Raw genomic sequence first — 24,971 nt, 5'->3', positions numbered from 1 at the left:
CAATTATAACTTGTCGTTAATAACTGAGTTTCTACTCTCCTAACAAAAGTAACTAATGTTCTGCTGCGTTTGGATGTGTGGCTCATGCTTACGCTCTTGTTGCAAGAGATGATCAGGCGGTAATGTCATGGCCGTTTTCTGCAAACGAAAAGCTTCTTCTACCAACTCTTCATCTTCCCTAAAAAAACATATTTTGGCATCATGTTTGCTGATGAATTTTTACTCCGGTGAATATGATTGGTATAAAGTTCTCCAAAGAGAAAGTGTGTATGAGTACTTTTGAGATCACGGCTGGCAAATATCTCGAGTAAACAGTCGTCTTCAGAGACTAAACTTTTTTTCATACTTTTAAGAAAGAAATTTAAAAGCCCTAGCCGTTTTTTAAAAAAAGGACGCACGTTTTGTTTTCGGCTATATTAGTGAACCGAAAACTAACCTGGAGTCACTAGTCGTGTGTCGCTTCGTTTCAGTTAGTTCAATGCCAAACAGTTCGTGATATTACGAAGCTTGTTTTCTTTCTATAAGTGTTAGGTACTCTTGGCTATTTGCTCAAATTTAATGATATTTGTATCATACCACTATATTTGCATACCCTCAAAATGAATATTTGATTATAGCAAAACAGCCGAGCACGTACAATGGTATAAACACCTTAATTTGATACACTGTCGACATTTTTTTCAGCAAAGAGAGGAGTACAATTCACCTTCTGTTAGGAACTTAAGTCGCTAAGAAAATGCATCGATCGTGAATTTTTCGTGAAAGTTGCCAATTCCCTCAATCTTTTTTTCAGCAAAATTTGATAGATAACAGGAAAGAATAAAATCGTGATTTCACATTGCTATTGCTTCCATATCAATACCTATTGCTGACGATAAAATTTACCACTAGCGCAACCCAATCTAGATTTAGTACTCCCGGCCTGTTGGGGACTGAAAGAAACTCTGTGCTCATTAAGTAATTCAGTCGGCATTATTTCCAAGTACAAAGCCTTTAATTGCAAAGTTCACAATCGTCACTGATATAGCAATTATTTCTTTACTGTATTTCTAAAGGCAAACTCGCCAATTATAAACAGGATATAACTTTGAAGCACATAAAAATTAACTTACACAAAGTTATGTACCATCAAAACTAAATTATTCAATTATGTCATTAACATGGCGCCTGGGCAACATGCTTACTCACTTTGCGTGAAAAAATTACGAGATATTTGTTTAGCCTAAAGATAACTTACTTATTTGTATTTATAAGCGATGTGTATTGTTTGAAGGGTCAATTGACGTATTAATTATTTCTTTCTTCCATTTTTTTTCTTATTTATTCCGCACGACGGATTCACGAGATTTAAATTCCCAATGTATGTTAAATTGCTCCAGCTTTTTTGAAATATGCAAGCACTGTTTCGATGTTATTTGCCTTTGCCAAAATAAACTAGGGCTATAATTTTCGAAAAGGAAGGTTGTGTAACTCAGCGTAGTAGAGGGGCCGTAGATAGTTTCTTAGCAATGCACTTCAAATATCAAAGAGACATCATGGCATCTCGATTCCATTGTTAGCCTTAATTACATTGATTTTGCTCGGTTTTTTTTTTACATATTGTAAAGAAACCCAATTGAAACAAAAACACTTGTCAGAGCCTAACAAAACTAAGCCCATTTTTTAAAAAAAATTTCGTGCACAAAAAACTTGGATTTTCTTTGTAATTCCGACATTGCTCGTTCTGACGTATGTATATGAGACACTTTCCAAACGAAATACTGAACTTTCGTTCAAAGACCCGAGATTTAACCCTCTTTTAATTTGAGTATCTGACGTCTGTCAAGAATTAGTCTGATAGAGGGATTTCTAAACTGAATCGCTAATTACCATCCCATCACACAAACCGACATGTTTTCAAGCACAATATTATATAACAAACGCAATGTGAAAGTCAGACAACACGTGCTAGAGAGACAAGTTGCTATGTGTTTCATAACTCAGTTTTCAGTAGGGTTAAACTCTTCGTGACGTAGCAATAATACACAGGCCCCGTCCAGTCCAGGGAGCACTAGTTTTCAGTTTAAAACCCATGATTGTATCTGTTTTCGGCTTCTGTCCATAATAAAAGGGCAAAAGAGTTGGCATATCTGTGGAAAAGGAAGTTCAGGGATCCAAAACGTGCGTTTTCAAAAACGCTCACGTCTGGAATTTGCCCCGGTGTGTGGTTATGCAGGAAATGCAGATCTTAACAAATGTTATTGAAATCCAAAAAGAAAATTGGGGTAACCACGCATTTTTCAAAGATAATTGAAGGATAATATTTGTAAAAAGCTTTAAAATACAAAGCAATGTATGGCGTTCTTTCTCAAATTGAAGCTTAATTATCTCTCAAAAATGCATGGTTACCCCCAATTTTCTTTTTGGATACCAAGGTAACTTACTAAGATCTACTTTCTCCGGATAGTTTTAAACCGCGCAAAAATATCCCTGTATTAGTAAGCATCACCGATAGGAAATCCGAGTATCTCGAGATGCGCAGAACGTATGCGCAATAACAATAGTAGGCACCGTCCTTAACATGTCCTAATTTCACTTGCGCGTTAAATCACAAACGCGATCTCAGTCACATTGCGCGAGATCTTGTGGTTATGTTGTTTGGCCTGATTTCAACGCTGATTGCCTGCCTGGAGCCAAATACCGCTCACATTAAATTCATATTCATACATTGGTAAGATTTAACAAAAACTGGCGAACAAAACCGTTTTATCCCTTGAAATCGCTACTGCAGACGTAACACGATTTTATCCGTTTTCAAGAAACAGAAGACAACCTTGTTTGAAATTATGCTTTTTAACGATACATAACAAACGTAATGAAAAACATCCGCAAGATTTTTTTTTTTTAATGAATATCAAACAACGCCCTCTTGTTTCATTCGTAAGAACCAAATAAGCGTTGAAAGTATGAATGAAAAACTGCAAAATTTAGCTACTGTAATTTAAGCAAATTCAATCATAATATATTTAAGGAGGAAGCAATTGGTTTGAAAGTGAAAAATATTGCCATTAAAACAATTTAGTGGTGTGTGAAAACGTATAACAATGTTCATTGCCAAAACTGTGTTGTATTTGTTTCTAGTTGCTATGACAACACTCAAGTGTCTCGATTTTTCACGCAATCTGACTCAGGTGTGGTAAGTTGTCGATGAATTAAAGCCACGAAATGAAAACTGTCTGTAAACAGTGAGATTCAAATTTAGTCGGAATTATCGCGGGGTTATGTGAAATTCTGTTATCGTGAGGAGCTAATTGCACCAGGATGCAGTAATACGATCGATACAACATAATGGATATCGTTTAACTAGATCAAAGGGAACAGCTCTTACTTTCCGTTTTTTGTGATCGATATTGAACGCGTAAGGCGTTTGGTCATGAAACAAAAATCGCTTGACATCCTCTGAATATCATGTTTGAGCTCTTGAAATTACAAACAAATTAACGTTACGAAACATTGGGCTTCGTTGACCAGAGTGATTCTCAAACATTTCTTTAGCTTCACAAAAAAGAGAGAGAATTGTTAAAGCGACCTCTCCTTCGTATATGCTTAGTGGAATGGGCCCGGGTGATATTTTGCGTGCATACGCATTTTGCTTGGAGACGGAAAAGTGAGAAGGCGGAAATAACAATCTTCGAATTCCTATGAAGAAATTAAATCAGTAAAGTAAAATGGTCGGTTCAATGATGGTCTACTAATTCTTTTTCTCGGATCAGGCCAACTGGATTCAGATAAAGATGTATCTATCTATCTTTCTATCTATCGATCTAAATATCTATCTATCTCTATCTATCTATCTATCTATCTATCTATCTATCTATCTATCTTTTTAACGACAGGCTGTTGTTTGGCATAAAAACATGAAAATTTCGATGTCTTTCTCTTTCGGGAAAGAAACCAGCTACAATCAAACAAGTCTCTCAGGATTTTGGGAAAACGCAAATTTCACAGCTTGATCTTTGCCTTTTTTGCCGTAAATGCTATGCTAAATCAAGAGCCATTATGGCTCTTTGGTAAATTTCTCTAGTGACACGCTCTTAGTTATTTAACGATGCGGAAACTGAACATGGACGGAAATAACTCAAATAACAAATGAAGACAATGGCTTGAGGTTTCAGAAGTTGTTTATAATTAGGTAATAATTAGCCTGCTAGAGTATCCGTTTTTTCGAACATTAGCATCTAGTTGACTGCAAACAGCAAATGTCACGCCCAAAATTTAAGATATTTAAGCAGGCAAGGGCAAAAAATGGCAGATTTCACCAAGAGGGCGACTTGTGGCGAATTCGGCAGAATTTTGCTAAATCCTCCATTTTCTCTTTGTGCCTGCATTTCAGCTGTACATAAGTGGAAATAAAACTCGACTGAACCTCGGTGGTTTTCAATTACACATACCAACTTCCCGAAACAAAAAAGGAAAATAAAAGAGTTTAATTGTTTTTATGTCAAGCATCCTTCCTATTACCGCCTAGTTTGCCGCATCACGTGAAAGCAATGCACCAATCGGCACGAGTGTATTTTGCACTGCAGCGCAGGACATAAGTTGTTTGGGTGAAAACTTGTTCGACCGATGTAATTCAGGAAAAAAAGATTCTACGGAGTGCAAAATTAAAGTTTTTAAAATAGACAAACACTATTTTTGTTAATATTAATTATGGATAAATGTTTAGTTGCTCCTAATGATTCGTCATTAGACAGCTGCACAAAAAAATAATTTAATTGGTTAAAAGGTGAAAAATAATCGTGCTGCACGTGCGGTACGCATTTTAGCACATATTTTTGCGGTTCTCTGCATGACAACGCCTTGAAATCACCAAATTTGAAGTTTCAACAACAACGTGAACATACAAATGTGAACCTTTCCGGAATCTCTACTTTACTCTGAAACAGCTTGTACCACTTTACGTTTAGAATACTTCGCCCACATTGGTGCGACGTGAACGAAATTTAATGATAGAGAAGACTCCGTAGTGCAAAGTAATAATTTTTTTGGTGACGTTTCGTCGACTTCGACGTCGTGAACTTGTGACCAAATGACAGGAATCGACTTCTATTATCTTACTTTGCTCTACTGTGCTGTGCAAGCCGACTTACTATTAAGTCCCATAATTTGTTCAGAAAGAATTTGGCACGTCAACTCGGAACGGACACGCCGTTTGCAGATTATATATAACACAAAGATATTAAGTGCGAATTATTGACACTTCATTTAACAGGAAGTGGCAAATTTCTTCGCCCCTGAGGGTCTACTCTCTAATTTCACGAGAGGTTGTGTCTGATTGGCGTCGATACGGGTGAATGAAATCAGTACATGGCTCCCGTTTTCTATTACATACTTGACATTCCCTCGTTTGGAGACTAGCCAAAGAACACCTCCTTTCTTCCGTTGCGTTTGCGGTCACCCTGGTCGTCGGCTATGCTGAATAGGTTTTAATGCATAAATTATTTGAAGATCTACTTTGCCAAGAAGAGCGAGGGGCCCGACTTTGTTAAGGTCTGTGCCTGCATCTCGTACCCAGAGTCTTCGTCTCTTCTGCGCAAGCTTAAAGAAACGAAAGATTTCCGTACAAGATTTGGTCTGTTGTTTATTTCACGCTGACAGGGGCAAACCTGATACCAGATTGTTACTCTTGGGTAATGGAATCTTGGTTGCATGATATGTGAGACCACACATAGGCGATATAATTGATTTTCCTCCAACCAAATCGAGCCAAAACTGTTCTCATATCATCATATCATCATATATCTTTATTTACCCTCGGATTTTTAGAGTAGCTTGGTGTAGCTAATTTCTCCGAGCATTTAACCTCCCAACCATGATGCATCACAGACGACAGACCACAACACCGGGAACTACATGCCCCACTCTTTGCGACAAGTGTGTGGGTTCTTTTACGTCCCACAGGATTATGAACATTGAAGGGTTGTGAGACGGGACCTCCGGCTTATCGTCCTTATCCGAGAAGACTAGAGAGTCTAACCATTTTGCAGATGTAATTACAAAGGCAGCACTTTCTCCTCAGTTATTTAAAGACCCTGAGTTTTGGTCTGGCCGGAGTTGAACTCACGACCTCCCGCGTGACAGCCCGGTGTTCAACCAACTGAGCCACCGATGCGCGGTTCTCCAGAGAAATGTTTGGAAAAAGAGGAAAGAACTTTAAGCCAACTGCCTTCCTCTCTCACAAAAGAGGAAAACGTTTAGATATCTTGGTAATGAGCTTAGGAAATCCAAGTTGAGGGCTAACGCCGGCAAAACAGTGCCTCTTTTCAAGTGGAGGACGTTTCGTGAAGATTACATGACAGAGTGTTCTGTTGTTCTTCTGGGAATCCAGGCGGTCCCCAGCCCGTGGAGCCTGGATCCCGAGTCCTGGATTCTGGATTCCAAACGCACCGGCTCCGCCGAAATGGATCCTGCATTTTATAGAAATGTGTGGATTCTGGATTCCATACATTGGATTCCGGATTCCAAAGCCTCACTTTTGCTGGATTCCAGATTTTAGATTCCTTCACATCGGGCGAATGAAACGGCGATGTTAAACATTATTAAAAGGCTTTCGTTGTGTTCGTTGTGAATCCATCTGCGTAAACTTCTTAAAGTAAGATTTTTTTAACTTTTGAAATTCTACACAATGATTCAGTCTAAGATAAATCTGGCCTAGGTAGAGCTTCAAGTGGGCGCTGGAGGGCTTCATCCTTCAAGGAAAAAAACATTTGGGTTCTTCAGAGGAGTGAAGAAAAAATGTAACCATTTTACTAACATCTGCAAATGGTGAGACGTGTTAGTCTACTCAGACAATGACATTAATTCATAGCCTGGCCCCTTGACAGTAAACTGACCAGCTCCATACATTCAGTTCCTTTATTATGCCCTAAGTACCGTCAGCAATCTGATGCCTGTTTCAAATGCCGCTCGTCTGCCATGCTGAACTGAATACAAGGATTAAGTTCTCAAAAACAGCACATTTTTTTTTCATTTTATAAACGTGTTTCGAGGGACTTCCGTCATTCTCATTGAAATCACAAGTAACAGTATCCCTTGAGTTTGTCTTTTATCCTGGTACAAAAGTGAGTTTTGTTTTTAGCAATTTGGGACTCCCCTCCCTCCAGAACTTATTATATTCGTCACCAGGAGTCCCGAGTTCAGTGCCATTTTGAATTGGACACTTTGCGAGGACAACGCTTTCTGGCCGCCATTTTTAATTAGCAGCTTAACTTACAAGTTCTACGGAGTCAGGTAGCTTCGCGTTGCTAACTGGAGATGCTTCAGTGGATTCATGGTTTAGAGAAATTCATGTTCCACGAGCCTGGCGTGTTTATTTAGCGACTGGATTCGATTTTCGCGAAAAAAATCGTGCTTGTTTTGGGTCGATCGGAGTCCCTAAGCTGGCTTCCGTCTCCTACCTTGTCACTATACCATGAAGGAAGGTGAACGAGGACCATTTTTCCCGAAACTTTGTGCACGTATTAAAGACAACAACAGCTCACCACATGGTAAGTTTCATTGATTTTTATCTCCATTTTCTTGCAAATTTCTAGACCTAAACTTTGCCTCATATGTTCTCTATATTTACCTATGTGGCACACACAGTGAGCCTGGGTTACCTGAGGTCGAAACGGCGCTTAATTTAAGGGGAGAAAACGAAAATTTATCAACAAATGCTGACGTTCCTCATAAGACCTAAAATTTGGCCATTTCACGTTGTTGTTTTGCATACAACGGCAAAGAAATGGACAAAAGAGAAAAACGCACGTACAGGGCGTGAAAAACTATTGTTTTTGCCCACTAAATATGCAAATTTCTGACTGTCTCGCGGACGTTCTCGTTGCCGTCGCCGTTGTCGTTCCCCAGTCAGCTCGACTTTGAACGCTTTCCATTTGACAGATCTTACCGGCAAGACGGTAAGGAATAACTCTACAACGCCTTCAAACTAACACACTTCGATGATGATATATACTCCTCTGGCAGAATGTGAGGATTATCATGCAAGTGTACCTTCAAATTGTTGCATTTTCTTTGCAAACTGGCGGTCTTGTCAGCCAGTTCTGACAAAAGGAAAGCACCCTTAATTTCAAACGGCGTGCTGCTGTTTTTCTGAACTCAACTCACAAATTACTTAAATTTATCTTGGATTATTTTGCAACTCGATATCAATTCCAATTTGCCGCGACTGAATGAATTTCTCACTCTTGAAACCACTGGCGTGCTTTACTCGTGCCCCTTTCGGGCCAAATTATCTTTAGTTCCGTTTAAAACAAGCATCAGAGACGTTACGTCGTCTATTAAGTGAAGATCAGAGAAGCACTTAACAGAAGACTTTAACGTCCTCAGACACGTCTTCCCAATGAAGCATTTTGATACCAGACGCTAAAGTCGTCTCCAACTCAGAAGACTTTAACGTCTCGGGTGTCAGGCGTCCATTGCGTTCCTAGCAATCTGATTGGCTCATTAATTCTCTTTTATCAGTTTATATACCGCGCTAGGTGTATTGCCAAGATGAAACATCCGTGGCTCGAAGATGCAAATGTTCAGAGCTCACTGATTAAGATTCAATGGAGCGGCATGAGATTGGTACATTAAATCCAAATCGACAACACGCTTCGTTAGCTGTTTTATCGGTCTCGTGGAATAATTGTTAACTGGCATTCACCGTTTGACCAGGGCGTAGAAGTTCTGCTTATAATTACTGAACAGAGCAGAGTATGAAATTCATGCATTCAGTCAGTTTTCCTGTTGTAAGTATTCGATTCCTGGGGGAAAATTTACAAAATGATTGCCGGACTACCGCAGAAACTCAAACAGGGTCTAATGGAATCTGACACTTCTTGTGTTTTTCCACCATCATTTCAGGCTAATGTAACTTAATTGTTATAATTTCCTTTCATTATACTGTAACATGTCTTTGTAACACTTCGAGTCGAGGCGAGTGCTATCATGCAAAAATGCCGTGTGTTAATTCTTTATTTTCCGGGCGTTTTCGAACAAACTTTTTGCTTATTATAACATTTCTGCTTATTTTTTGCCTTAGTTCTTAAATGTGTGTATCTGTTGTTGTTGTTGTTGTTGTTTTTAGTCGCTATAATTTACACCACGATTCTTTTTCCTCTTTTAACCAATCATATTATTGTCTTGTGGTGTTGTCTTTATCATAGCCGTCGCGTTTCTTAAACTCTTCCTTTGAAATTTTATTACTAAATTTATAAATACTGCATGTGACGTTTCAACTTCATTGTAGGCGCATAGCCTGGTTCTCTTGCACTTGTGCGATAAGCACAAGCATAAACGTAAGAAAAATCGTCACGGTGTGGGAACGGGCGTAAAATAAGCATAACACAAAGCACGACGATTCGCACACCATCTTGAATCTTACTGGATCTTCCCCGACGTCACTACACTTGCGTATGCCAAATTCTCCTCGGCTTGTTTCACCGTGTGAACGTCGCAAAACTCGTGATTGAACTTACACTTGTGCGATAAGCACAAGTGGGGACCGGGCTTATGTTTTGAGTGAATGCTTACATTAAAGTCAACCGCGCTGTATAGACAGGATGTTTGTATATATCACTTATAAGTCACCGCTTTGACCATATCAAAAGCCCTCGACAAAATGCACGTTTTAAAAAACGCCATAGTTAGGTGTTTATATGCTTTCGACTATTATATCCGTGGTTACTTAGTACAAAACATTCTAGAAGACACCGAAGATCCAGCAAGACCATTGATATTTGGCGAATGACGACGAGCAATTTAAATCGAAGAACGAAATACGCAGTGTCCGCCGCTTGGGTCACAAACCAAAGTTCTTCGGGCCGATTTACACAGTGCGATTTTGGTGCATGCGGCAAGCTTATATAGCTTACGATAGGCCTATACGACATAACTTACGATTGTCGCAGCGTTTTAAAACATGTGGTGAGGTGCAAGCTGTTGTTGATGGAAAATCAAGTCTTTGGTTAGAGGACTTAGCTTTTCACTTTGGCTACGCAGATTTCCCTTTCGTAAACGGTCGTTGCCATTTATAACGGTTGACTACACACTTCACTTCAAAGAAAATTAAAGGAACAAACTAAAAAAAAACATTAACAAAATTTAAGACAAAAAAGGAAAAAAAAACATTTATAAAAGAAAAACTGGAGGAAAAAAAGAGCTGGAAAATTTCAAGATTCGAACTCGGGTTCTTAGCCCTCACCCTAAACAGAACCCTAACCCGAACCCTAACTCATATGACCAGCAAGACACAACTCCCAGATTCGCTCTGACGAAGGGCTAACGCTCGAAACGTCAGCTTTTAGAATCTCTGTACGGTGGCCAATTTACATTATCAACTCCGTTGATAAAACCAAATTTTTGTATACAACTCCCAGTAACCGCAACCTTTTGAGTTCTTACACCTACTGAGTGTAGATTCAGAGCTAAAAAATGGAATCGACCGTTTCAAATGGCAACGACCGTTCTGAGAAATGGAAACGACCGTTTACGAAAGGGAAACAAGCTTCGGCTACTCGGAACCTCCGTCTGTGTTAGGTCGCGGGATCAAAACTCAGGCCGGACCAACACTCAGGGACTTTAAATAACTGAGGAGAAAGCGCTGCCTTTGTAAAATGACATCTGAAAATGGTACTACACTTTATACTATTCTCGGATAAGGATAATAAACGTTAATTAACCGTAGGCCCTGTCTTACAACCCCTCAATGTTCAGAACGCTGCGGGACGTAAGAACCCACGTACCATTCGCAAAGAGTGCGGGCTGGTGTTGCGGTCTGTCCTAGCTATGAGGTATATCATGCTCAGAGATAATAGCTACACCAAGCTCCTCTAAAATCCAAGATATGATGACGATAAGGATGAAGCCCAATCGGTAAAAGACGGAAAGATTCTACCTAATACCTGATTCTACCGACATTTCGGTGGGTTAATTCTTGCATGTCTACGGCGAAACCCTTGGCTTCGATATTAACGGCTTTGATAAAATATATAATAAGTGTTCACTATAATATTACATCAACTTTAGCCCCAGTAGTCTCCAGCAATCAAGCAATCGATCTCCACGAGGTAGTGTTCATTTGCTGTAAGCTTGTTACGGAGGAAAACCTCCATTCGCAAGATGAAATTAAAATGCGTCTTTTCTTCTCGATTGGACTGTTTCCGGCGTTCTCTAAAGAAGCACCGGGCAGGAAAAACAATCTCTTAAACTTGACTCAGCAGAAAAGTAAATTGCAGCTCATATTTAATGTCTAGACGCTAGTTTTACTTTGCGTGAGACTTCCCAGACCGCACCAACAAAAACCCTTCACAAAATTAAAGGTTCTGTCCTGAGGAAACAGACATGACTTTCAGGTTCGATATACTGCCATCTTAAAAGGCCAAGCACTTGTAAGTTTTAAGTATAATGTCTGGAAATAAGTGAACGACTCAACAAATAGAATTTCAAAAGCACTCTGACAGTCTGAAAGAGTTTGAAAATTGCAAAGTACGCGCAAAATATATTGTTCCTGCTTTCGCACTAAGTTTTTGTTTAGTGATATTTTGGTTGGAATAACGCAGAAGTTTCATGAAGTCGTGGTTGTTGAGCTTTGTTTTTCCGGTTGTGTTGATCAGCTAAGGGATCATTTCGTGGGAAAACAACGCCTTTAGTCCCGAGAGATTGGTTTTGATCATTCAAAGCATTTATGCTTTGCTTGGCTGATTATTTACTCTTTCCTTGGGAGTACCGTAGACACTGGGCTAAGGTGGGACTAGGGTTCTGGCTCAATTCTGAGAGCAACCTGTTCACACCAATGTGGTCTCAAATTTTGGTTTCTAGTCGCATGTCAGGGGATTGAGTTTTTACAGTCAGATATATCATTTTCATGTTTCATATCCTCTACGGTTTTATAATTAACACACAAAATGACCACTTACAAGTTGGCTTGAAATCTAAATTATATTAGTAGAATACTCCACCGGCGGCATCGCAAAACTAGTCTTGTGTTCCATTTCATTTCTTCATTTCAGTCTTTATTGATTTACGCTATAAACAATGATTTACACAAACAAAATAAATTACGAAACAAGGAAATATATGGTAAATGGAATTAAATTTAAAAAGGGATTTAATTTCGGTGGCAGCAGCAAATTAAAAGCTTTCTAGTTCTCCACCACCATTATAGTAGATTAAATGGCAACTAATATAAAAACAGCTAGAAGTAAATTAAACTAAAATAGCTCTAGGAAGGCATAAAGACTTAGATATGCTATAAGTAATAACACTAAAGGGTATAAGCAAAAATGAAGTTTGATTTTTGAGAAGAGAACATTTGTATTGTAAAACTCAAATTTGAATTTTAAGGGCATATTCCCAATTCTTTGATCCAAGAAAATTAATTCAAATCTGGGCAAGAGTAAATCTTTCAGGCTCACTCTTCGTCATTGTTTAATTTACGTTTGGAATTGTACTGGACGGAAGAACGAAAGTTGTCACCTAAATTGACTCACGTGTTTGTATTGTTGTTGTTGTTTTCGTTTTTAAATTTGTTTGTTTTCTTCACTAATCTACCTTTGAGTATAGTTAGTTTGCTTAGTTTGAATGTTTTCGTTGATTATATAGATCGCATTATCCTTGTTCGCTTTGAGCGCATACCGCCCTGCGAGTATCTAGGCTCTCAACTGATCTGTTTTGATCACGTCTTTAACGAAAATGACTTTCCGATGAATCGAATATCGGCGATCTACGCTTCTGGGTGATTCGATTTTTTTTTTTTTAAGTAGGGGATACTTATGACACACAACTTCCCGAAGCAAGACCATGCGTTTCTAAGGCGAATGTTGATGACTTTCATATTGGCGCAAAAGTCAAGTTTTTACCAGCGGTTGCATAAGGTCGAAGTTAAACTGACTTGCTCTGAGAAAAGTTTTTGATAGTTTCAACTTTTCAAAAACAGAATTATCGACTGCAGAAAACAAACACTTGAAAATCAACTGATGTTTCCCTATAATGGTATCGGCGAGGCGTAAAATAAGAGCACACCGTGGCTTATTTTGATGTACAGCTCTAAATCTCTAGATTTTTTGGAGAGTTGTCTGCAGTCAACTTCGCTGGCAAAGATAGAATCCTTGAATCCTAGAGTCGAAGTGAATTCCAGTTGATTACATAATTTCGGAATTTGTTATCTTGGACTGAGATTGGAAACAACGGCGAAAGTTCTTGATATGCTAAGTGTTATCTCCTGTATATTCAGAGCTTTTGAATATCGCGCTCGGTTTTGCCGCCGTCTTAAAAAACAATCAAAAGAACGCCGAAAACGTCCTAATTGAAACGCTAGCGGCGCCTTTTCTAGAACTCAGTGGATCTGAAAGTTTCGTTGAAAGAGAACAAGGGGAATAGCGCAATACAAGCAAATATAAACTTGATGATCTTGCGCGATTCCTTTTTTTTTTAGCGTGGTGCCAAGATTTTGAAAATAGGGCATAAGGCGGCAAGAGCTTGTACAAAAATATCGTGACAAGTGGTGTAATGACCTTGGCTCAAAGCATGAAATTCATATTATCCGGTTAGAAAAATATGTTTGGAGATTAAGTATTCGTCAAATATACAAACGTTTCTGCCAACGCGGGTTCCAGAAAAGTTGCGGCGACATTTGAAAAACGGTTCAGAATACAACAGATGTTATTCTTATTCAAATAAGTGGCAGGGAATCATGCATTTATAAGCCCTCAAAATTAACTGAAAACATTCAATAATTGGGTTGTTCGGTGTGGGCGAAGGGGCGAAGGGGCGAAAGGCGGTCCTTTTCGTCATACTTTTATCCGTCCTCACATATCCGGTAATTTCCAAAACAGAGATTTTATTCTCCGTTTTTTCCTCCCGCCCACAAGAATACGGCGCTTTATCCATCTGTCACCGAAAACGAAGGTTTTTTGAAATGCGCTCCAGATTGCAGATTTTTAAAAACGGAGGTTTATCGTATTCGTGTGGACGGGTGAATACGATAACATCAGAACCAATCTCGACCCCAGAGCTCTTCCCTTGACTAAGGGAAAGAGGAGCTCTGGGGAACCCTGAAACAAAGTGTGTTCTCATTGGTTTTCGTGAAGAACAATCAAAAGCGACTCTAATTGGTGAATTCATTTTAGCGCGAGGAGTGTGCAGGCGTCGTAAGGTTCAAATAGCCAATTTTTGGCTATAAGAACTCTACGGCGCATGTTCTTCTACATAGAGTTTCCCAGAGCCTTGGGTCGATCCGGGGCTCTGGTGACGAGAATGCATCAGAAGCTCGTGATACCATAGAGAGCGCACGCGCACGCATGCTTTATATGTGGAGGTCAGCGTTTTCGAATTGTTTTCGCGTATTCGTGTGGACGGGCAAATACGATTCGCAAACACTAGGTGTGGACGTAGAATTCATTTACAGAGAAAAAAACCCCGTTTTCGCAAATATCCGGATGCGTGTGGACAGTGCTTAAGAAACAACACCCGTCCAGCTATAACAACGACAACACCATAAAACAATAATATCATTGGTTAAAAGGGGAAAAATAAGGGAAAAAATAATCGTTGTACACGTGCAGCACGCATTTTAGCACGCACCAAATTTGAGGCTTTGACTGGACGACAACGCGAGCATACATATGTTAACGTTTCATTTACTATTCTTACTCTGAAATTGCTCGTATCCAACTTGTTTTCAGGGTTACCATACGTCGCTTAATTTGTGCAAAGTGAACCAATCACGACCCCAGAGCTCTTCTCTTGACTGAGGGAGGGAAGAGATCTGGGGAACCCTGAAACAAAGTGTCTTCTCATTGGTTTTCGTGAAGAACAATCAAAGGCGTCACTAATTGGCGCATTCATGTTAGCGCCGGCGAGGAGTGAGCAGGCGCCGTAAGGTTCAAATAACCAATTTTTGGCTTTAAGAACCCTACGGCGCGTTTTTTCCTGGATAGAGTTTTCCAGAGCCTTGGGTCCGATGATCCGAGGCTCTGGTGACGAGAATGCGAAGTGAACGAGTTGACTGATACATCGTCAAAGACATAATTATGCTAGCGCAAAGGTGTATTTTGAGGTGACGTTTTCTCGATGTCGCCGTGGTAGATCTAAAGGTCCCTACAGTCTCTAACAATGCGTTGGATGAAGATCAAGAACTCAAATGATCTGCTTCCTCATGGTCTGTCGCTGACGAAGAACGGTTTTGTTTGTTCATTAACGCAAGAGCGAAAGCATGATAAATAAAAGAACAGACCAGAATAAAATTTAATGACAAAATTAAATTAGTTCGCTATATATAATTCCTAAATCTCGTGGAGTTTAGCGCCAAATCTGTATAACCAATATTTTACATTTGCCGCCTCAAACCAACACAGGAAGACAAACATCCAGCACTGATTCAGGTGTGTCAAGGGCAAGGTCAAACCTTCAAACAAATACAAAATGAATGACATCCCACCAAAAAGAGAAAACCCTTTTTAAGACAGCTCATAATAACATAGGTTGAAAAAACTTGACCTAGGTTGAAAAAATCAACCTAGGTTAAAATTAAAAGTAACCTAGACTTAATTCAACGTGTAACGTATGATCCGAAACATTACAGCATCGCTGTCTTATGTTTTCATAGCAACTTCCGTATAGCTATTTATGCATTCGTCATTGACCAATCAGAAATGCGATATTTTTTTAATACATAATCCTGATAAATATATTTTCCAGCGTTTTCCGTGACCTTTCAGTTCTCGAATTCTCGTGCCTATTATTATAGATAACCACTGTGGTAAGTTTAAAGTTTTTCCTTCTTCTGAGACCTAAGTGCGGGAATGTATGGCCCATGGGGGAAAAGACCAAATTCTCAGTAATGATGACATTGACGAGAAATTCGTCATCGTTAAGCCTTATGGCACGGAAGGCGCATATCCTTGTGGATTCGCAGCCACCATCATAGCCTATGATGTTGGGTATGGTTTTCCTGAAGCTGATAATCAAAGTAGAAGATATGTTCACCAAAATTCATCATTCCAACAACTTGCAGAAGGGCATCTTATTCAACAAATCCGTCAACAAATCCGTGATAACATACAGAAACTGGAGGAAGGTGGCGAAGAAGTGACACTACTTGACCAATGTCATGATCATCATTTGTACTGTGACAAGTTGATTGTTTGAGTACGCGAAATTTGAGTTATTAAACATTTTGGTTGTGTGATGTAAAGTTTAATGTAATCACTCTGACAGATTCATGAAAATCTTGCTCCTTAACGATTGAAACTGTTGGCCAGCACATGTTTCTTTTAATGTTTTCTTTTCTGAAACCATGATAATCAGGGGCACCCAACGAATCTGTTCCTCACATTATCTGTTCCCCAGAGGAATCTTGCTGGCTGGCAAAAATACAGGTGTTTCGATGAGCTGGCTGGGAAATTTTGTTATTGATAGAGGTTTTGCCTGGGAATTACTGACTTTTTCACGCATTTCAGCCCGAGCTGGGTGCAGAAACTCTGAAGACTGAGGACGACTAAAAAAAAAAAAAAAAAGAACCCCTTCCCTCTCCTAGAGAGTAGTCACAAACATACGACGGCTAGTCAGAGTGAGTGTGCTTGTGGAAAAAATCTGTTTTGTCCCGGTTTTGTCGCTTTTGTGCGGTCGTTTTGGATCGAGGGATTTGAAAGCGCGCGGAATTCCTGGCTGGGAAATAAATTTGATCAGCTGGCTGGAAAACCAAACAATTTTATCTAGCTGGCTGGGAAATTTCTTGTGTGTCTTGCTGGGAAAAAGGAACAGATAATGTTTTCCCAGCAACACTGAAAAACACCTGAAAATGCCTTAATAACATTTATTTTCATTAACTGGGGTATAATAATACATTTTCCAACAAATTGGTGGTTGGGTGCCCCTGGATAATACAACGATGGACGCGTAGACGTTGAAGACGCGTAGGTACAGGCTGACGTTCATTGAAGTTATCCGGCTGAATTTGCATTGAATCGAATTGAATCAAAAAACACTCATGATCAGCAGATTCAACGGGGCTGTCGATGAAGTCTACTTTCTTTAGTGCTCCGAAATGACTTGAAGTGGTACGTGAAAGTTCAATACGTCGTCTCACGCCTAGACTATACACATAGGATGGATATAGCCCAGCGAAAGAAAGATGGTCTTTTAGCCCCTGGTTTGGTTTGAATTTCTGCAGGAGCGTCAGGAGAGTGGCTGTATGTTACCGGTATATGGAGGTCGTTTACTTTTTAAAAGCCATCATTGTTAACTTAAGTCTTTCTAGTTTATTTGATCCCATATATTGGCGAAGAGAGATGCAATACAGGTCTATACATGTTTGTCAGAAGGTCAATTAGTGTTTCGATTTGTATATATTATCCGCGAAGACATAACAACTTGAAAAGAAAATGAAAAAGTAATATATAATAAAAATGTCATTTTTTGAAAATATCGGAGGCAGACAGAGGCACACACCAAGTTTAATTTAGCTGTCGACTTTCAAAAATGGTAAACAAACGACCAAAGGCAGACGAAATGAACGAAAATTTGTGTTCGTTGTAAAACCCAGGTGCAACGATAACCATGGTTTTCCTTTTGGATTATGGGCAACCCTGCCGGATATTGTCTAAGGTGCATTGCATTTCGCACAATGGCGACAGGTGGCAAGGCCTGTTTGGTTCCCGGGGGGACTCCCATATAAAAAGGACGAAGGTGCTCGTCGGAAATTTTGAAAAGAACCCCTAACGGGTACCAAGACCCTGTACCGTGGGAGTGGCATGAAATTTTTTTCATCCCTTAGAGGTACCAATTGCAAATTATGTGTCTTAATTAGACAAAATTAAAAATTAGTAAATTGTCAAATGTCTCCTGTCATAATTTTTAAGCTCAATACCCTAAAAGGTACCGCTAAAGCTCCCGCTGTGGAACTTTTGAGGCTAAACACCCTAGGAGGAACCAAAACTGCTTTTGTAATCCCTAAAAGGTACGACGAGCACCCCGTCGTTTTTTTATGGGAGTCCCCCGCCCCTCCCATAGTTTGATTTCCAGGAATACTCAACAATATCATGTCAAAATCTTCAGTACTTATTCAGTATCATTATTAACTTTCAGTTTAAATTCGCGTGTCTATTCTATTGCTATACTTAACCACAGTCGATAAAGTAATTTAAAATATTTTTCTTCTTTAACGGCGGAGGTAAGTGGAAAGCATGGCCCACGGAGGGAACAGTTTGAAGATCCATTACAACCAAATTGAGAAAAAATTCATGAGATGGGCCTTATGGTACGGAAGGTCGACTATCCTTCTGGAATCGGAACCACCATCATGCATTGCCTTTAATGTTGGGTATGGTTTTCCTCAGGCTGATAATCAAAGTAGAAGATATGTTCACCAAAATTGATCATTCAACGAACATGCAGAAGGGCATCTTATTCAACAAATCCGTGATGGCATTGAGGAACGGGAGGAAGGTTGCGAAGAACTTGTGGCAGACGTTAAACTCATTCTCCTTCAAAACTACTAGCCTTGTGATGATTATCCGAATGGTGCCAAATATGAAAAGCAAGGCTATGCACTGAGGTGACATAATCGCATGCAGTCTCGCCTTGACAGTCGGTGTTCGATCACAATACATCGATCTACATCGTCATGCATTTCGCTTACGACCTTTCGCTTCATGAACGATTACCAGACCCCAATACAGTCTTTGCATAAACTAAAAGACAAAATTACGCCTGAGTTTCATAAATATAAGTTTCATTTCGAGACAACATCATTCTTTATCAGTGGAAGTGAGCATCATTTTTTGTTCTGAGTCGCTTTCATCAGTTTTCAGACACTTTTTCGAGCTGATTTCAAATACCAAAAGAATGACAGAGACACAAATTTCGCATCCGAACACGACCATGAAAAGGTTGCGTTCAATTTGGTCAAGAGAAACTAATATAACCAAAGCTGGAATATTCAAGGAAAGACGGTAAAACAACGCAGCAGGCACAAATGGATAATTTACGGCCGTTGCATTTATCACGTGATACCAACCAAGGATAGACGTAGTAAAAAAGGAGCTCGCTAAGTAACCGTTTGAGCTTCCTTGAAACTGGTCTAACTGAAAAATACTGTGTGCAATATCTGGCCTTATGACAAAAATTAGCCAGAAAAATAATTGGAAGATTCCCACGAAGAATATTACGGCTATGGAAGAACCGGATGTTGCCCCACGGCACTTCAAGATCGGCAAGAAGACTTCCTGGATGAAAAGGCTCAATGAGGCGCCTTCTGTCTCATGGCACCATATCACTAAGGTGATCAGAGCAAGCGAAGAATCCAGGATCATAAACACGAGAGCAAAGGATACTGGGATCATTTTCCTTAAGATCATCATAAGCAAGATTCCGTTAACGTACAAAAGCCGTCCTACTATGGACCCTAGAATAGTGACATGGGAGGGACCCTGCAGATTGGACCGTGCAAAGATGACAAAAATGAAGCCGATTCCAAGTACACCAAGCCCCGTGAGACGAAGATATCCCTCAGAACGGCCAGAGGATTCCAGCTGCAGAATGACCTCCCAGAGTTGAGGACAGACGAGAAGGCTGAAGCCACCGCCGCAGTAAGCGAAGAGGGCAGACCACTGGGTAAACGTTTGCGCCGTGCTCAAAGGCTGTGTTCTTGGAAATGACAGCATGAACATAAACCAGCTACAAATTCCAGTTTTCGCATTCATTTTCTACAAGAAATGAAGACCACGGTCAGTACTCATCGTCATCATCATTTACATTAATACTTACAAAAAGTTGAAATTCATAAAAGATAGTTGTCATCTCGCACTTATCTGAACAATTTGTATAGGAAATCGTATGAACGCTCGTGCATTTCGTGATTTATGCGCACGAGTGATGTTTTGAAAGTACGGCTCGTGCAATTTGACACCTTTCAAAACATCACGAGTGACCATAAATCACGAAATGCACGAACAGGTTCACACGATTTTTTATTTATTATATTATCAACAAAGTTACTCAAACGCGCTACATTTTCGTGCTCGTATTCTTCCAGTTTTGGGTTTAGTTTTCTTTTAGTCGCCCATGTTTGCCAGACATTCAACCAGGTCCGTGTAGCTTTCAACGTGTTTTTGTTTTTCTCATTTTCTTTAAGTTGCTCGACGATGTTTTGGTTTCACAAAGCAAACCGACTGTCATCCATTTTTCACTTTGGTGTTCAAATTTGGCGCTTCCCCGATGTTTGCATAGCAACTTCCGTATTGCACTCTATAACCTATTTATGCATTCGCCATTGGCCAATCAGAAACATGATATTTTGTTGAGTATATAATAAGAGCAATTATCTGTTATTGACGCCTGATGAATTCAGGCAGCTTTAACGGGATTCGAGTGCTAGTTGCTCAAATTGTCCAGACATGTGAATCACATCTATCTTTCGTGTATAACCCGCACTTTAAGTTTACATTTCTGTCATTCAGTTCGGTTGAAATACAGTTCCCACCCGACAAATAGCCTCGAGGCTAATCGAGTAGGGTGGGATACTACTTCCCTAGGGTTGTATACTACTTCCCCACCGACGCAGCACCACAGTTTCTTTAGAAACTACCCCTTCATTCATTTGGGATACGTCAAGACTTGCAAAGAGTAGAAAATGTCAAAAAATGAAGTTACAATTGCTTTACAATTATTTTAATAAGTTAAATTCAAATACAGATATTCAGGGGAAAAAGAGTACAGAAACCAAGGACAGAAGTGATTTATTGTACCAAAAGGTGACCTCACAAGCAGACGCACATAAACAGTCACTGAGAGACAAGGACCCTTATTTCATAAATCTCAATTCGATAGACCGATTCGGTCAACTCAGATCTCTCGGGGTTAAGGTTCTTTATGTGTTGCATTTGCATGATGTAGCATTCACATTTTAATGATATGGAAATACTTGGAACAAAACGTTTTATTCCCAAACCATTTGAATTGGGTGCAACATTGAGTTAGCCGTAATCAGTCTATTAACTTACAATACAATACATACATCTTATTCGATGGTGTTAACATATAATACGCGCGGATATTTTCCATCTTATGCAAATCAAACCCTGGGAGTGTTTGATGACTGAGCAGAAACACTGTCAATTCCCCAAAAAATGATGCAGTGTTGAAAGAAACTAGACGCTCCGTGAGGGTAAACTGGGTTCCCTTTGGTACATGTTTTTCCTCTTAAGACTTTTGCACTCATTCCCAAACACCCTAACAAGTTATCAGTCAGTAAGCGAAACAATATTTATTTTTAAAATAGCTTCTTGTTGCTGCGAGCTACTCTAATCTTGAGGTCTTCCTGTGTTTGGTTGCGATCCCTGTGTGCTGTATGCGAGCAAAATTCTTGATTTCTGTCTGTCTGTCTGTCTGTCTGTTTGTCTGTCCCGATGATTTCGGAGCAGGCGGTTTTCATGTTACGACAAGTTAACCGTGTAATACCAACTGCTGATAGACTTCCTAATGTTTTGACGTAGCGCTACCTGAAAGCCATTAATTTCATGCCCGGTGATTGATGACTGTCACACTTTCTTCGGAGTTGAAAAGATGTTAGAGATTCTCCCTTTTCGAAATTCCCCGTTTTAGAGATTCCTTTTCTTAGTAACTCCCCCTTTTAGAGATTCCCCCTTTTAGCAACTCCCCCTTTTAACGATTCCCCCTTTTAATAATTGTCCGTTTTAGGGATTTCCCCTTTTAGTAATTTGCTCTTTTTTAGATTCCCTATTTTAGTAATTCCCACTTTTAGAGGTTCCCTGTTCTAGTAATTCCTTCTTTTAGGGATTCCCTATTCGTCAGACATATTATAACCTGCCTTGGTTACAGAGGTTTTCCTTGAGCCGTGGGAGAACCGCGTAGCGGTGAAGACAAGTCGCGAAGCGGCGAGAAGAGAAAAACCTCCGGTTACCTTGGAGCTGAATCTCACTTTCATGCAGACGCCAGGGTCAGGATCTGACCCTCAGGCTCGGATTGGTTGATATCTTCACAAACACGCGAATCAATATGATTGGTTCGTTTGATTGGTAATACCGAGGGGATGCGTGATTGCTAAGTCCCTTTTGTAATTATCAATTTGACGCGTTTGACAGCTGGCGTCTGCATGAAAGTGAGGTTCAAGTGCAAGGTAACGAGAGGTTTTTCTCTTCTCGCTGCTTCACGACTCTTCTTTACCGCTTTGCATCTCTCTCTCGGCTCAAGAAAAACCTCTGGGACGAGGGTAATTATAACCGAACTATCGACGCAGTATGAATTTATATTTATTGGACTGCCGTACATTTATCTGCAACGTATGCACTTGTAAGCAATGTTTGGGACGGTTTAGGTTCTTTTTGGCCAGATAAGACTTTGAAAAGTGATTTCATAAGCTAGCGCCTGCGATTTTCGACAAAATCTCCAACAGCGATTGCGTCCTAACAATCGTTGGTGTGTTGTTTGTCAAGCGGTTTTGTGGCCGGCTACGGTCGCTTGTTTTGGGACTGAATTCATCACTAGTGCGTCGACTGTCTCACTAAATTAATACCTTTCGATTTATAGGTTTTTTGTGTGAAATGGATGTCCAGTCGTGAGCTGCTTTGTTTGACTGTGAAATTGCAGTCGAGTAAGCGAATTACTACGTTTTAGTTTGACCTTTCAAATAGTGATTTCTGCTGTTGTTCTAAAACGGAACGGAGAAGATATAAATATTATCAGTCAAACGCAAAATTTTGTGAAAGAGATAACTGTGCATGTAATTTCAGTTCAGTTGTTGATTAACATAGTCGGTTATTGTTTGCAAAGTGGCTATTCGTACGGGACCCGTAGACCGACCTATATTTGCTATTAATACGGGAGTCTCCTTGGAATGATTATTACAGGCTCAATAACACTCGGAAAGTCTTACCTCGTCTTTTATTCTTTTACATACAGTTCAGCTATCAAACAACGACAGTGATGCCAGTTTTAATTTCACGAATTAATAGCTTCTTCGTTCGATGTCACTGGCCTTCCTTGTGTTTCTCGCATTTAAGTCTAAGCACACATTTCAAATGGCGCTGATAAACAGTATTTAAGTCTAAGCACCCATTTTTAAACGGTTAGCTTTCACTTACCGCGTGGCTAAGTCGTTCAAGGTTAGGGTTAGAACCTGTATTTATCATTCTAAGAAGACTCCGGTATGAATAGCAAATGATAGGTCGGTGTACAGGTCCTGCACGAACAGCCACTCCCTACTGTTTCCAAGGCTTGCTAGTTTACTGCTGTCAGCTCAGAGGTGTTTGATCACTGTAAACTGTATACACTAATGACGATTAATTTTGTACTTCATGCAGAAGCATAATTATTTCCATATACACTATACTGTTTTCAGGGGCTAGAAACGGGAGCTCCGCTTTTAAGCTTGGCTAAATCCATACATTATCTTAAGTTGCAAATACCTGTTGTGGTTTTCCTTTTTCGTTTCTGGATGAGTCGAGTTAAACTGTGTTGTTTTTATGTAGGATGTGCCGTGTCGTTTTGAGCAGTTTTTGGTATAAGACCTTAACAATTACATCCAGTGCGCCCTCATTCGCCCAGACAGAATATAATGACATGAAATTCCAATGCGCCCTCATCTTGTAGCTTCGAAACTAAATGCCCCTGGGTATTAAAACGTACTGAAACGCGACATTTTCCTATCAGTAAAGTGCCAATGGGGAAAGATGACGGCTTAGTGGGGTTTATGGAATCCCTAAAAAAGTTCTTGATTCTCAAAGTTCGGAAATGGTAATGTAAGTTTGGGATATGATGTAACGTATCGTTTTAGATCAAAAGACGCGAATGTATTTATTTATTTATTTACCATTTTAAAAGTCCTACATTCAATACTGAATATGAAGGACTGCATTAAACTTTCAAAACCATCATAAATAACAGTATCATATACACAAACGGAGCTAATAAATAGTGGAAAATTCACTCTTGAAAGGTTTAAGTGATTCTTTCAACGCTTCTTAGATGCAGATATACCACTTAAGTGATCTCAAGTCAATATGATTTGTGTATGGAATAACATGTAAACTGAATGTGACACATAATACGTTAATTAGTATTCTGCACTTGACAATAACAGCTCGAACGCTAATGATTCGTAAGGGTAAAAGGAAACTGAAACACAGTATTTAGGTGTATACTTTGCGATATATAATTTGGGAATATGGTCCTAACTTGCGATGGAGTTCAGGTGTTATTCTAATTGTTATTTTGATCCAAATCATAAGATGGCCATTCTATAATTTAAGTGCAAAGTACTAATTAACGTATTATGTGTCACCTTCAGTTTACAAGTCATTGCATACACAAATCATATTCACTTCAGATCACTTAAGTGGTATATCTGCGCCTTACCACTTTAAAACTATTCAAATCGATTCGCTATTGGGCGGGAGGGGTGGGGGGAGGATGACACTGTAAAGCGAGAATTGGGAAAGAATCAAATACCTTGACTACATCATACGCAAAAATGTTCTCTCATTTTTCGATCTTGGTAGCATTGACAGAAACAAATAATATCGTCAACGTAACGTGGTCCTCTCTTCACCCACTGTCCAAGTCATCGTCAATTGCAACACCAACACATTCAGTAAAACAACCAGGTGTCCCAGTTCATAGTTCTTGAATAGGTAGTAAATAATACGTAATACGCCAGGTCTCATTCTTCACCAGTATCAAACAACGCTCTTATTTTTTCTAGCCCCTTTGGCGAGGCTCGGAAAAATATTACGCAACTCGCAAAATATCAGCGCGTATCATATGTTAAACCATTCAATGAGGTGTATTTATCGCATGAAATGAAAGTGCATACTCTATCGAATGAGAACATATTTTATCAAATGGGAATTTACATTTTACTGGCCATGTTCAGTCAGTATTCTCGAAGAGGCGCATTGTGACCAAACTCAGGACTCGTCTGAAAGGAGATTTTA

The 24,971-nt window shown here is 39.6% G+C and overlaps 1 protein-coding gene across 2 annotated transcripts; it reads right to left on the bottom strand.

The window, feature by feature from the left end:
• Positions 1-18,057: 18,057 nt before the first annotated feature.
• LOC138051392 (uncharacterized) lies at positions 18,058-23,954 on the bottom strand. 2 transcript variants are annotated; one of them, XM_068897581.1, is made up of 3 exons: positions 23,445-23,954; positions 23,121-23,299; positions 18,058-19,724 (listed from the first exon to the last, which is right to left on the bottom strand). In XM_068897581.1, the coding sequence occupies exons 2-3, from the start codon at positions 23,166-23,168 to the stop codon at positions 18,768-18,770; spliced, it is 1,005 nt and encodes a 334-aa protein (XP_068753682.1). In that variant the 5' UTR covers positions 23,169-23,299; positions 23,445-23,954; the 3' UTR covers positions 18,058-18,767. The 2 variants fall into 2 exon arrangements, with proteins under 2 accessions (XP_068753682.1, XP_068753683.1); XM_068897582.1 differs by lacking the exon at positions 23,121-23,299.
• Between the last annotated feature and the right edge of the window lie 1,017 nt (positions 23,955-24,971).

The sequence above is a fragment of the Montipora capricornis genome, chromosome 6 (assembly GCF_036669925.1).
Source record: "Montipora capricornis isolate CH-2021 chromosome 6, ASM3666992v2, whole genome shotgun sequence".
Lineage (NCBI taxonomy): Eukaryota > Metazoa > Cnidaria > Anthozoa > Scleractinia > Acroporidae > Montipora > Montipora capricornis.
Note: the sequence above shows the minus strand (reverse complement) of the source record. Positions and strands in the feature narration are given on the sequence as shown.

Excerpts from the sequence above, each read along its gene's own strand:
- LOC138051392 (XM_068897581.1), bottom strand. The coding sequence starts at position 23,168 with ATGATAAATACAGGTTCTAACCCTAACCTTGAACGACTTAGCCACGCG. Across the intron at positions 19,725-23,120 it reads TTGAACGACTTAGCCACGCG|AAAATGAATGCGAAAACTGG; the intron begins GTAAGTGAAAGC and ends CATTTCTTGTAG.